This window comes from Priapulus caudatus, unplaced genomic scaffold, assembly GCF_000485595.1.
Source record: "Priapulus caudatus unplaced genomic scaffold, Priapulus_caudatus-5.0.1 Scaffold194, whole genome shotgun sequence".
NCBI classification, from domain to species: domain Eukaryota; kingdom Metazoa; phylum Priapulida; class Priapulimorpha; order Priapulimorphida; family Priapulidae; genus Priapulus; species Priapulus caudatus.
In genome coordinates, this window is record NW_014577255.1 from 139,587 (window position 1) to 154,428 (window position 14,842).

Here is a 14,842-nt window from a genome sequence, read left to right on the forward strand (position 1 = left end):
GGGAGCGTATATGTGGGCCGTGGGTGAGGCAGGGGGAGCGTATATGTGGGCCGTGGGTGAGGCAGGGGGAGCGTATATATGACGCAGGGGGTACATATGTGTGGTACATCATGGGTGACACATGGTTATTGGCGGGACATGCATGGGGGTATGTGTTGGGCATAGATGACGTAAAGGGAAGGTATATGTGGGATAGTATGGGTGCCGCAGGGAATCGCGTATGCGTGAGACATACATAATACTGTACAGAGGACGCTTGTACTGGGTATGAGCGACGCACTGGGGGGAGGGGCTTTGGTTGGGGCACGGGCGACGCAGGGGGAGGGGAATGAGTGTTGCAGCGAGAGAGTCACGGGCAACACAACAGGGCGCGTGAGGGAAAGGCAATAACAGTCGACTCATAGAACAGTCAGACGCGTGCCGTCGAACATTAAAAGAACAAAACGGCGAACGAAACGACAGACGCAAATTTATTGCATAAAATTCATTAGCACAAGTTATGACAGTGAGCACGTATTTACCGGAAAATCAATGGCCGTTTAATCTCCGCTTAAATTACAGTTTAGTACCGGCAAGAATAATCATTAAAATTAGAGACAAAGAGCAGTGCCCATAAATCTCGTCGCTATATAGCGGGTAAGCTACGTTCACATCAGCAACAGCAACAGTGTGCTTTAAGAAAACTGATCGTAACTTCATTCTTGAATCTTCTAATATTCAGGGTGTAATATGAATAGCATAAGCTGCATGGGTTCACATTCTCGGTGTTACGTCAGTACTATATTTTAATAGAACTACACGGCACTTCATCCTCCTGCATGTCCGTCCGTTTGTCCGTTCATCCGCCAGTATATCAGCGTTTGTGTGCGAACACGCGCGCGTGTGCAGATGTGCGAGCGTGCGTGCGTGCGTGCGAGCGTGCGTGCGTGTGTGCTTGCGCGCGTGCGTGCGTGTGTGCGTGAGTATGTGTCTCCGCCTACATCTTCACACTCCTGATTGTCCGTTACATCGGCTCCCCGCCAGCCCATCTATTTGTACGTCTATGCGTCTATTTATCCTTCTTTCACGCTATCGGGTTGTAACGCACGTCCGTCTGTACGGCACTCCGACTCTACTTGGCAGTCTATCTCTACGTGTATCCTAACCCCCCCCCAATTAAACGCGCGCGTATATTAAGTATATAATATGATTATGTATGAGTATATTATTTCCCGACGCTATCCTGCCTCCAGTGCATCGTCGACATTAGCTTCTGGCGCTGTCAGTGTGCGGCCACGCGTGAACACCTGCTAGTATATTATACATACATGCTGCTATATTACACACATACGTACCGCATCTCTCACATCTAGTCTCACCGCCGCGTGTAATCGTACATCGATCCGCATTACACGTGGCACCGCGTAGTACAGTCGGTCAGTCAGTTTAGTCAGCCCGCCAGCGCATTGGTACCAAGAGCGCCAACAGTGTGCCGAGAGAACACGCCGGCTGGCATGAAATTTCACAGGTGAGCATGAAGAAGAAGCTCACCCGAGGGGAGGAGGTTGCGAAACGGAGGAGGGTAGCGGGGCGTGGAGGGAAGCGGGGCGTGGATGGTAGCGGGGCGGGAAGGGGAGCGGGGGCGGAGGAGGGGAGCGGGCGGGGGAGGGGAGCGGGGGCAGGGGAGGGGTATGGGGCGAGGAGAGGAGCAGGGTGGGAGGGGCATGGGGCGGAAAGTGGAGCGAAGGCGCAAACGCGAGGAGCGGGGTGGAGGAGGGGATAGGGGCAGGCGAGGGGTATGGGGCGGGGAAGGGGAGCGAGCGCAAAAGAGAGGAGCGGGAGCAGGGGACATAACATCACATCACATCGCTCCCGCACTTCACTCCTCTCTCACATAGTAATATACACAGTATATAAATACATAGTATATACATATATATACATAGTATGTATATACATGGTATATACATAGTATATACATGTATAGTATACAAATACATAGTAGTATAAAGAGAGTTCGGTCAGTCTGCGAGGCAAACGCAACACGACGTGTAGCTGAGTTGAGCTGCTGCTGTTGCAGATGAATGCGCAACTCCCGCTAGGCCTCGAGCGCACGAGGCGGGCACGGGGGGAGAACGCCACCGACAAAGCGAACATACTCGCGCGCTGACACACACTTAGCCCCGACGACACCGTCTTATACAACAGAGCAGAATCTTCACGTCGCACGGCTGATTGTACGGTAATGCACGGCGCGTGGACACTGTCGTCATGCTGTCATTAACACTGTGTAAGTTGTTGACGGGAGACGCTCTCGCCGACTCTGCTGTGCGCTGATCGGCTTAGTGTTGACAAGCGTCATTCTGCGCGCACCTGTATAAGCGCATTATAGTCTCACCGAGATTAATAAATTTAATATAACTATAACCGAGGTGGTTTATATGTGCGTGCGTGCGTGCGTGCGTGCGTACGTACGTACGTGTGTGCGTGTGTGTGTGCGCGTGCGTACGTCTGTGCGTGTGCGTGTGCGTGCGCGCGGGTGGTTGTGTGTGCGTGCGTGCGCGTGTCACGTTATATGTCCTATGGTAGATGTCGACAGTTCCAGCGTTTGGAAGCAGGTCACACATGAGTCCATGAAAGTCACTCACTGAGGCCGTGAAAGCGCCAAAGTAGGAAACATATGACTTGATAACTAACTGCACTGTTAACTTATCGCCGGTTCGACTACACCGAGAGGGCAGATCGCACTGTCAGGGAAGAGGTATAACCATAGGAATCATAACAGCCTGCCTGCAGTCCCTACCTGTATAAGCCTCATGTGCAGCCACCCTGACACATCCTCAAACAGTCAGGACGATGCTTAGCAGTGCATAGGAGGCACGCAACAGTAGCCTTCCGCCGATATGTTCAATTGCCATTGACTCTGGAAAAGCCCCCTTTTCAATTTTTGTGTGTGGTAATATTCGTCACTCGAATGCACTAATCTGCATTATACAGGTAAGCTAGATGCCTAAAGCCCGGCGCACACTTGAGTTATTTTACTCAAGTAAAATGACGCATGAGTGATTTTACTAACGTGTGCGGCAGATTTTCGTTGAGTAATTTGACGCATGAGTCATTTTACTTGAGTAAAATAACTCACGTGTGCGCCGGGCTTAAAGGACGCATAGAAAGAATTTAAAGTAAGGTTGTTCTTGTCAGGAAATTGTGACATTCCGCCAAGTGACCGGTCCGCCGTTTTTGTATGGGAAACGGGATCCGACTATACTTGCTGGAAATGTTCATCATTTAGCTAGCAAATGTTTCGAGCGGAGTCTGGGCCTTGAATCTGTGGTTGTTTAGCATGAATAAAGTGCATGTTGTGTATGTGGTGAAACTTTCGGAGTATTTTAAATTCAATTCTGTCTAATGCTTATCCAGGCCCGCTGCCTATGGACGCCCTCTACTGTTGCAAAACGCCAAAAAATGGCTGCCTTCAATATCACTATAATCCTCTATGCTCAATACATGATATGAAACGAGGCGCTCATTGCGGTCTCGTAAAGCATAGTTTACGTAGATTTAGACAGAAAATGAAGCAGGAAGATCGATGGCGCAGGCTAATATTGACCTACGCGAGCTGACACACAACCAGTTAACTCTACCGCTCAAATGTTAAGCCGCAGACACACTGAAGCCATGCACGCACGCACGCACGCACCGCACGCACGGCACGCACGCCACGCACGCACGCACGCACGCACACATGCACACATATTGTAGCATGGTGCACAAAACGCAACGCTACGCCACCACACACACACACCACCCACACACATTGTAGCCATGCTATGCACGCCGACAACACATAATAACTTCGAGTCCGATACGTGTATATGTTAGCTCGGCATGATGCACGAGTTTCGGTGCGCATGCAGTTCGATCGCAACTGTCACTCACACACACACACACACTACACACACACACAACTACACAACACACGACACACACCATCACACCCACCTGCCGTATTCTATTTCACGCACGCACGCTTCTGGACCTGACAGCCGCTATCGCACATGCACGACGCACACGCATACACGCACTAGGCACACGCACACGCACACGGCACACGCACCACGCACACTGCACCGCACACGGTCCGCACACCGTCACAGCACACACCACCACACACACACACACACACACACACACCACACACTACACACATTCAACACACACAAAAACAAACGCAACGCACGCCACGCACGCACGCACGCACGCCACGCACGCCCGCACTGCACCGCACGCCGCACGCACACACACACAGCACACACACACAGTCGTACGCTGGGCGGGTGTTCTGCATAATATTATACCGCAGGCGAGCCCGTCCGCCTGCCCGTTGTCGCATGCTACGCCGTACATCACACGGCTACTCAGCCAGACGGCGGGCATTGCTCCCGGCAGTAACTTCATCCAGCAGTCAGTCGCATGAGAGAAATTAATCAGTCGCTTAGCGATAGAGCAAAACCGCTTATACGTATTCCTATGCAAAATAGGAACTACACGGACACACGCGCGCGCGAACACACGCACAGACAGATACACAGGCAGACAGGCAGGCAGACAAGCAGACGGACAGACAGACAGAGAGATAGATAGACAGAGAGACAGACAAACAGACAGACACCCAGGCGGACGGACGGACGGATACATGCACGCATGCACGTGCGCATATACGCACGCACGCACGCACACACACAACAAGATCTATTTTTTTATTTTTTTATTATAGACCACTTTAAATAAATCTCGCGCATTTCAATTAAGGATGCAGATTGGCTAATTGAATCGCTTAATCAAACTAATTAGTGATTTGTCCCGTAGATTCCTCTAATGGAACTGCCATTTTGGAGAGGTAGGAATGATGAATGAATCACTGGCTAGACGTGACGCTCATACTGCAATCATATTTACATTAATAACGACGTTGCATCTCGCTGCCTCTCCGCCACACTCCGAAGCAATTACAGCTGTCGCAGAAAACACAAATACCGCAGCGATGAATTACATCAGAAGTAGATAATAGGAAATTATTGGGGATAATAGGGGATTCCCTATTATCTACTTCTGATTTGCATGCATTCCACGACGGTTATATAAAACCCGCACTCGTGTAATGCTGTTCCGCAACTTCGTCGATTAAACTTAAAACAGCGCGAAACGAAGACAAAAACTGCGAGGCTATCGCAACTATCGCAGCGTATTTTCGCTCCTCGCCTCTATGGCAGACCAGCGAGTGCTAGGCTAGTTAGCCGCAGCGCGAACAGGCGTGTATATTTGCGTGTATATTTGCGTGTATATTTGTGTAGCGCGCCTTCGCAGGGCGATTTCATCAAGAAATACACGAGTCGTTTACGCGAGCCAACGACCAACATGGAGAAAGAACCACCAGTGCCAAGCTTGACCGCAGCTGGAGGTCCGGCGTTAAATGACCACAGCTGGCTGGCTTCTCGCCTGTTTATGGGGGAAGGTCGTCGTGTAAGTTCAGCGCGCACTGTATTTATGTGAGGAGTAATGTGGCTGAAGCACGCGATCAGGTGTATATATATATATATATATTTTGTTTGGGATCGATATTTATTTGCAGCAGCTTTAATTACATGCCGGCCGAGCATTACCAGCACATGAAACATTCATGCCCTCTTTCTCTCCTCCTCCGCCTCCTCCTTCACCGCCTGTAATGCAGAGAAATGAGTTAATAAGTAAATATGCAAATAACTAGTAATAGTCGAATATAGATAGAATAAGAAATAGTTGGAGACGGAAGTCTGACCACCGTACGTGTCAGCCAATGAGAGCGGTCGATATGCCCGCGTGACCAGAATGTAAGACAATAGAGGGGACGCGAATATTTAAAGGAGCACGCCTTTGTGCGCGTCTCTCTGCCTCTCGCTATTCTGACAGAACAAGACATATATATACATCTTTGCGTGTGTGAGCATCCTATCGAGTATCGACCGTTAGAATCGTTATGTTTCGTGCCGCGTACACCTATATGTACACGTAATCTGCCTTGTTCATGGGCGTATACGTTAGTTTAAGTTATTGTTATTAGAGATGTGATTGTACTCTAAATACGTAGATCACTATTGAGTAATTTATATACGCATATGATAGACGTTTAGTAGCAAGCATATACGCGACCACTATATACGATCACGATAGTACGACAATGATATAATACTCATTACACGCCTTCCCTCCTCCTCCTCCTCCTCCCCCTCCTCCTCCACCTTATCATCATTCTCCTCCACCCTTCCCTCTTCTCCTAACCTCTCCTCCCCTAATCCTCTTCTTCCGTTTCCTCCCCTAATCCTCTTCTTCCGTCTCCTCTCCTAAACACCTCCTTCTCCTCCTCCTCCTCCGCCTCCTCCTCCTTATCCTCCCACCCCTCATCATCATTATCATCATACTCCTCCCCTCTCCTTCTCCTCCTCACCCCTTCTACTTCACTCAATCCTCTACTCTTCTCCCCCGCCTCCTCTCTTTCTTCTTGCCGTTTCTCCACGACGCGTGGCTGTGGATGCCACCACGCACAACACGCCATCAACAACGAAGTTGTCTTATATGTATGCCCCTCACCCGTGCAAAACGTGCCGAGGGTAAAAACATTTAAAAGTTACAGTAAAAAACATTAAACAGTAACATTAAACATTAAAAATTAAAAATTAAACAAAAAACAAAAAAACAAAAAAACAAAAAACAAAAAACATTAAACAGTAAAAAGTTCATAATAAGAACGAGCAGCGTTGTTGTCCGACTGCGACAGAGAACAGAGTAATGAGCCGTGACGTCACGATGATAGAGAGAAGCCAACACTTGCATGTAGTTGTACGATGGCAGCCGTGTTCAACTAACAGTCGACAGTGATGTGTGAAGCGGCAATCAGCGTTAAACGGTATGCTGTAACGTCACACGCACGCACGCACGCACGCACGCACGCACGCACGCACGCACGCACGCACGCACGCACGCACCCGTGTGCGAACACACGCATACACGCACCTGCATGCGAACACCCGCATATACGCGCATACGCGCGCGCACTGATAGTTCTATATTCATACCAGATTGCAAACAATTTCCCGTTTTACAGAAAACAACTTCCATTCCCTGCACAGATATAGTACATGGAAAACTTCAATAATTAACCGGCTAAAACGTTGATAACAAACGCTTTTAGACAGTTTCGCATCCGGATCCGGCATGATTTCGCCGGTCAATCGGATTATATGCGACTAGACAATAAATCTTTTCCACGGTTGTTTCTCTATATTAACGCTAATCCTCACAACTTCCCATAGGGAAATCAGTACGTAAAAAACGAAGTGCAGCTATATATGGGGAGTGGGATGATGGCACGGATCGCAGTGACCACACACGTATATAGAGCTGTTACAGTGGATCCTTCTGTATAGTGCTAGAGTGCGTTATATATAGCAGCAATATTGTACGGCATGCAGCAGGCGACGTACGCTCTGTACGGTCGGCCCGACCCCCCGGATCACCGACTGAATACGTCGTGGAGTACTCGCATCGCACATGACACGTACACGTGTAACGTTTGTCTGAATCAGAGGAGTGTTCAAGTCTCAAATTTACATACACCGTGGTTCCGTAACAGAATATACAGAGAATTGTAAAATTACATTCGCTGCACGCGTCCGGTTTCAAAAACAGAATAATAATCGCGCTTCTTTTCTTGGAAAACGGGAAAGCAGAGCTGGGCAGGTGCTGCGTAGCGGTGAAGGAGGTACATGCGGTGGGTGGGCGGGTGTACGGTATGCAGGCACGGAGGGCGCAGGTACTACGAGGTCGGGTGTGGTTATGAAGTAGAGGCAATAGGCGATGAGACTCAATCAACTACTCAGATCGTAAGAGCGCGCACGAAAATTTCCAGCTAAATATAGAAAAGTCTAAAATCAATTCTTTCTTCACTACTGTTAGCAATGCTATATACTTTATAAATTGAAAGCAACGCGTTTAATGGATTTTTCCCAACCCTTCTTTATACACATGCATGAAGTTGCACACTTCGATTAAAATACGCGAATTAAATTCGCGATTCAGTTATTCTCCAGTATTGATCAGTGAACACGCCATAGACAAACTAGATGAAAGGAAATTGACAATTTAAAATAAGTTAGAAACCCCCTACCCTAAATCATTGCGTTTTTCCGCTTCAGTAAATTAAAGGCACGTTGCACATCGAAAAGGGACGCAATCTAGCGTCTATTAGATATATAATTAGTGACATAAACTCCGACAAAACATATCTCCGAAGAAATGCTAAAGACGTCCCTGGAGCGGAGCGCCCAAGCGTCCTCCGCGTCAAGCATCTGAGAAACACTCGCTGGCTCACGGCTGCATGTTATTATGATTATAACATAACTCTTTCTACGAAAGGCTAGCAAGCAGCAACCATACGACGATGACGATAGTAATTATGAAAATTAAACAGGAATCTTTATGAGAGAAAAACTACTAGCAGTGACTATATGACTATACGCAAGGGTTAATAATGACAAATATGTGTCATTATTATGTCATTATTATGTAATTAATTTATTATGTACATATGTATTACGTAATGTATGCATTATTTATTATTGTCATTATGTATGTAATTATGTAATTATTATGTCATTATTATGTAATTATTATGTCATTATTATTATTATGTTATTAATATTAGTCATATTTGTGAATAAATAAATAATTGTTATTATTAACCCCTGCTATACGGTTGACGTTAGTACACAGGGAATTAATTATCTTTACGCTGGTAAAACTGCTAGCAGTGACTATACGACTTGGTTGACCTTAGTACACAGAGAAGTAATTATCTTTATACGGATAAAACTACTAGCTTTCGTTCGTACTCAAAATTAAACACTTCCCAAAGGCTTAAAGGTACGCGGAAGCATTTTTTTGCTAGCCAGGGAACGTGGTACATTTATTTACAATAAGAAATAATACATTTTGAGCGCGACGGCCAGTTAATGCATTTATTTTTACAGTGACAAAAAATTTATAATTCCGAGACCGTTGCCAATGATTTAGCTTCGCTGCGGGAAAAATGTATTTTTAGCGGAGTAAAATTCTGAGCTCGACGTTACCGATGTACGCACGCACGCACGCACGCACGCACGCACGCACGCACGCACGCACGCACGCCGAACGATGTGAACGTACGAGCGTGGTGCGGAGTATAATTATATACTGCAGTCAATATTAAGCGACCCTTCGCGACAATGCAGCTCTACGCGTACCGCCCGCACACGCGTTGCTACTACACCGACCATCAGACACTGCCGCAGCAACCGCAGCCGCCTTCCGCGTAAAGAGATACAGCGCCAAAACGTGCGTGCGTGCGTGGGTGCGTGCGTGCGTGCGTGCATGCCGACCGCGCCTTGCTGCCCTCGTCAGGTGGTTCTGGTCAGCCATGCTGGCTCGGCTGGCGTGTTATGGCAATCACGTACAAGCGCTGCATCGCTCCGTTACCGCTCGTTATAGCACAAACATATTCGAATATTGCTACAACAAGCAGGGGAAGCCCGCCCACCGTCTCCTCCCCCACGACTCTGCTACTAAAGCTCTGCAGTGCAGTTACCACGAAGCGGGCGTTAACCCATGCGTTAACTGCGGTGCATTAACCACAGTGTATTAATCACAGCGCATTTTAACAACAGTACATTAACCACAGTTCGGCAACCACAATGCATTTACCAGAGTACGTTAACACAACAGTGCCTTAACCGTGCCGTGTTAACCACGATACGTTAACCGAGACAGATTAACCACACTGCATTAACCAAAGTGCACAGTCCGTTAACCACAGTGCATTAACAGCAGTGCATTAACCACAGTACATTAACCGCAGTGCATTAACCACAGTACTTTAACCGCTGTGTATTAACCACAGTACATTAACCGCAGTACATTAACTGCCGTGCATTAACCGCAGTACATTAACCGCAGTGCATTAACCACAGTACTTTAACCGCTGTGTATTACCCACAGTACATTAACCGCCGTGCATTAACCGTGCCATGTTAACCCCGGCACGTTAACCGACGCCCATTAACGAGGGTGGGTTAACCGCGGGCCCGGGTAATAATTAACCACAGATCGGTGCGCGATACTACACACGGAGGGGTTTACAACTTTATTACCAAATGCATGTATATACCGCCATTCGCCACACAAGCCGTGAGGAACCCCCTCAGCGGAGCCTCGGCCGGCCTCAGTGAAGGTCGTCTGCTTGCGACCTCAGCGTCGGCAGCCGAAGCTCAGCCGCCAGCCCGCAACTTTAGACCACCGTCGGTTTATTTTCGAAACGATGTATCGCATGAGCGGCGCCGATGTGGCGAGCGTGGCCGTTGACTCTTGCCATGCAGGCTGCGACCTGGGAGTGCGGACGAGCGGCTGATTTCGCGGCCCGGGCAGACGGAGCAGAGCAGCGCGGGCATGCAGACAGACAGTGGTAATTTCTTTGCTGGTAAGCTCCCCGGCGCGCCGTCAGCTGTCCAGCGCTTGGCTAAGCAGCGGCGGCACGGGCTTCTTTCTCACCCCGCGACAGGTGGGGGGTCAGCGGCAGGAGACGCGAACGCTTTTATGAGCTTGCGTGAGTGCGTTCGCGTGCGAATAAGTGCGTGTTAAGTCGGTCTGGGTGTGTGGGGATAGCTAGAGATGACAGCCGTAGCAGGCTTAGCGCTAGCAACAGCAGCAGTACGAACAACAACAGCAACGACAACAGCAGCGGCGGCGGCAACAACAACAGCAACAAAAACAATAACAACAGCAGCAGCAGCAGCAGCAACAGCAGCGCTAGCAGCAAAAGCGGCGGTTGTAGCAACAGCAGTAGCACCACCACCACCAGAAGCAGCAGTAACATCAGTAGCTGCAGCAGCAGCAACAACAACAACAACAACAACAACAGCGGCGCTAGCAGCAACAGCAGTAGTAACGCTAGCACAGCCAGCAGCAGCAGTGGCAGTAAGAGTAACAGAAGTAGCAGCAGTGACAGTAACAGTAACAGAAGCAGCAGCAGTAGTAGTAACAGCAGCAGCAGCAGTAGTAGTAAAAGCAGCAGTAGTAGTAAAAGCAGCAGCAGTAGTAGTAACAGCAGCAGCAACAACAGTCTCCACGGCCGCGGCCGTCCGTAACACACGTTTGGCTGCACTCAGGATTTAAGTGCGAGCGGTAAGATGTTTGCTGACTCGAGTAGGTCTACACATTACATTAACCGCGTGGCCTCGAGTTTCAGCAGAGAGTGCCCTCTTCAAATTCTGATTTTAATGTCATGACATCGTGCATACCTCGTCAAAGGGGGCAGCGTTCAGCGGCTATTTAATGAGGCGAATTTTGCACAATAAAGCTACGGCACGTAGTAGCAATACAGCTAAGTTGGAGTCCCACTTCTTCTAAACTAATGCAAATAGAATAACGCTACATTGTAGAGGAACACACGGAGCAAATCATTTCACATTTGCAGCTGTTCTAAACTATATACACTCCCGCACACACACGTGCACAAGCACGCGGATACACGCACGCGCGCACACACTGACGTACAAACACACGCACGTGCGTACGCACACGCGCGCACATACACATAACTTTGATCTTGCTACCTACAAACTGCGTGAAGCCCTGACCATGTTACAATAACGTGGCATTATAATGAGCTTACCTGTACGTTTCCTGTCCTGCTCTATCTGATAGTAGTCATGCCAGTCAATTTTTTTCATTTCAATCTTGCCATCTTCGTAGGGCCTCTAAAATAATACCAAGAGAATTAAAACAAGTACATAACCCCCGACTCCGCGTTTAGGGGTACAGATCTAAAGGTCTACCTATAGTAGCACGACTACATCGTAGTATGTCACCTAAAGATCAGGTTACCTACATCATACTCCATTAGAAGCCCTAACCGAACTCTACCCATTATCCCTCATAATCAGCTTACACGGCTTTAACAGGGGCTCTCATATAGCACCTATGACAGTGACATATAGCTTCCAAACAGCATCCATTACGGATTGCCTCATTACATAACACCTTACAAAGGGTTTTGCTGATCCCACAGCATCAGTGCACCACTCAGGGCTTCACTACAGAAGCCCTTTCTCCATTTGGCATGTACCTTCAGAAAAAACGTTTGCAAAGCATCTCGCAGATGAGGCCATTCTATGCAGGCTGCTGCTGCTGCTGCTGCATCTCTGTTTTTGAGGATTTAATAGCGAGGATTTCTCGGGGCAACGTTCAATGTAGCACGCACACACGAACGCACGCACGCACGTACACACGAACACATACACACACGCGCACGCGCAGACAGGCAGACACATGTACGCACACGCACACACACACACGCACACACACGCACGCGTACACACACGCCCGCGCACCCGCGCGAACACGCAGGGCGGCACAGTCGCACACGCAATGACACACGCACTCTCGCACACGGGCACGCGCCCGCACGCCCGCACGCACGCACGCACATATAGGCCATCTATTCTAGGTGCTGTACCGTCATTCATTTTTAATCGCACAGTGGGCTCAATAGCGACACGCATTACGCGTTTGCCTCCTCGTGACGAAAGCTTACAGAGCGCTGCCGCCACATAAATGAAGCGAGCAGCCAGCCGTGGGTTGCCGACGGCGATGCCTCCCCCACCAATAAAGCGATCGACGGCCGTCCGCACGGCGCCGTTAGGTGTCCGCACGCCGTAGCGTGGTGCATGCAATCGATGCGCCGAGGGGCAATAACGGGGCATGCCGCAGCAGCAGCAGCAGCAGCAGCAGCAGCAGCAGCAGCAGCAGCAGCAGCAGCAGCAGGGTCTATGCAACAGGGTGCAGAGTTTCAGCAACAAACTCCTGAGCTCATTTATACGCCCGCCGTGTTATAAAACACTATATCCTGTACGGGCGGGGTGGAGGGAATCTGCAGCCATAACAGTGGCATCCACCGAGGAAGCCTTGCAACAGATTCCCTCAATCAGCAGCAGCAGCAGTAGCCACAGCAGCAGCAGCAGCAGTAATAGCAGCAGCAGCAGCAGCAGCAGTAATAGCAGCAGCAACAGCAGCAGCAGCAACAGCAGCAGCAGCAGTAGCCACAGCAGCAGCAGCAGCAGTAATAGCAGCAGCAGCAGCAGCAGCAGTAATAGCAGCAGCAACAGCAGCAGCAGCAGTAGCCACAGCAGCAGCAGCAGCAGCAGCAGTAATAGCAGCAGCAGCAGTAATAGCAGCAGCAGCAGCAGCAGCAGCAATAGCAGCAGCAGCAGTAATAGCAGCAGCAACAGCAGCAGCAGCAGTACTAGCAGCAGCAACAGCAGCAGCAGCAGTAATAGCAGCAGCAGCAACAGCAGCAGCAGCAGCAACAGCAGCAGCAGCAGCAGCAGCAGTAAGAGCAGCCGAGAGCTCTTTGGTTTTGGCAAACGGATAAACATAAGACAAGTAGGTGCAGCTTGCGGGTTGCTGTAATCTCTCGCGTCTAGCGGTGAGCGGAAGAGTAAACCTACTCTATACCGTGTATCCTACGCATCAGTGTTGGGAAGCAGACCACTTCCACCTAGTAACTATGAGTCTATGACCCAGCCCGTGCCCGTCTTAATTACCATGTCGTGGCAGTATATTCAGACATAACCTCCAAAATAGCTACAAGAACATATAAACCCTAAAAATGCCTTCATGCATGCGCTCTTGATTACAGCTAATACGGATGACTCATCTGTTTTGTAGTTCTGAGAGAAGAGAATGACGCTCATCCTAGTGAGCGGTAAATCTATGTGAGTATATACGAGCTGCACACATAACCGCAATCGACTCATCCATTACAAATTACAGTTACGATTAATTTGCATATAAATCCATCGCATTATTAGAATGAAAATAGTGGAACATATAGTGGAAAAATACAGGACAGCATTGAAGCATGCGCCATTACGCGTTAAATACATTACTAACAATGCACGTCGCAGTGATTTATAAAAGCTGCACAGCTATAAGCCCTAATTGTTATTAAAATTTATGTAATGGTCTTTGCATGCTGACCACTTTCTTGATTACCTGCATCTAAGAAACGAGCTTCTGAACGGGCGTTTTTACGCACTCTTTATTGCAAACGTCTATGGTAAACGCACCGTAAGGCCGTCTCTTTAGCTGAATAAATCAACTTTAACACGCGATATGATGTGTGGCTCTCGCTGAAAGTATTGAATAGAAACGGTCCCGTCTAGTCGCTATACATTTTAAAGCGTGCATACATCGTGTTTACAGAGAAGTAAGTGCAGACTAACGTTGCTGTGAATAAATTTTTCAAAGACCTGTGAAATATTGCGTCGGTATTGTTTTTTCTAATCGACCAACCTAAAACTTAGAAGCTTCCACAATTCACGTTTTACAAACGCATAAAGTAAAATGCATAAAGTATTCATGTAATAAAATGTTTGAACTCAACCTAATTCACGCTAACTGAACAGGTTAGTGCATTCAAATTTAATGAAGAATCTTGAATGCAAAAAGTGAATTTCCAAGTCATTGCCTGACATCAACCAGCTGCCAGGGACCTGTTGAATGAGGTATTTCAAAATGGTTCAAACATTATAAAATATGTTATTATTATTATTTGATTAATTATTTTTGTTATTATTTTTTATTTGTTATTATTCATTATATATATATATATATTCAATTTAATGAATCTGATATTAAAGTCTGTATATCAACCGAATTGATACCTGTACACATTTTAAGCAATGCAGAAATTGAACATTATGGGACCATTTCTTGCTTATAGGTATATCATGAT

The 14,842-nt window shown here is 48.0% G+C and overlaps 1 protein-coding gene across 4 annotated transcripts in view; it reads right to left on the reverse strand.

The window, feature by feature from the left end:
- LOC106807083 (polypeptide N-acetylgalactosaminyltransferase-like 6) overlaps nt 1–14,842 on the reverse strand; it is an 86,379-nt gene that overhangs the window by 67,718 nt on the left and 3,819 nt on the right. For all 4 annotated transcript variants that reach the window (XM_014809329.1, XM_014809327.1, XM_014809325.1 and 1 more), the window contains exon 4: nt 11,720–11,804. In XM_014809329.1, the coding sequence (XP_014664815.1) occupies nt 11,720–11,804 (85 nt within the window). The remainder of the gene's footprint in view (nt 1–11,719; nt 11,805–14,842) is intronic.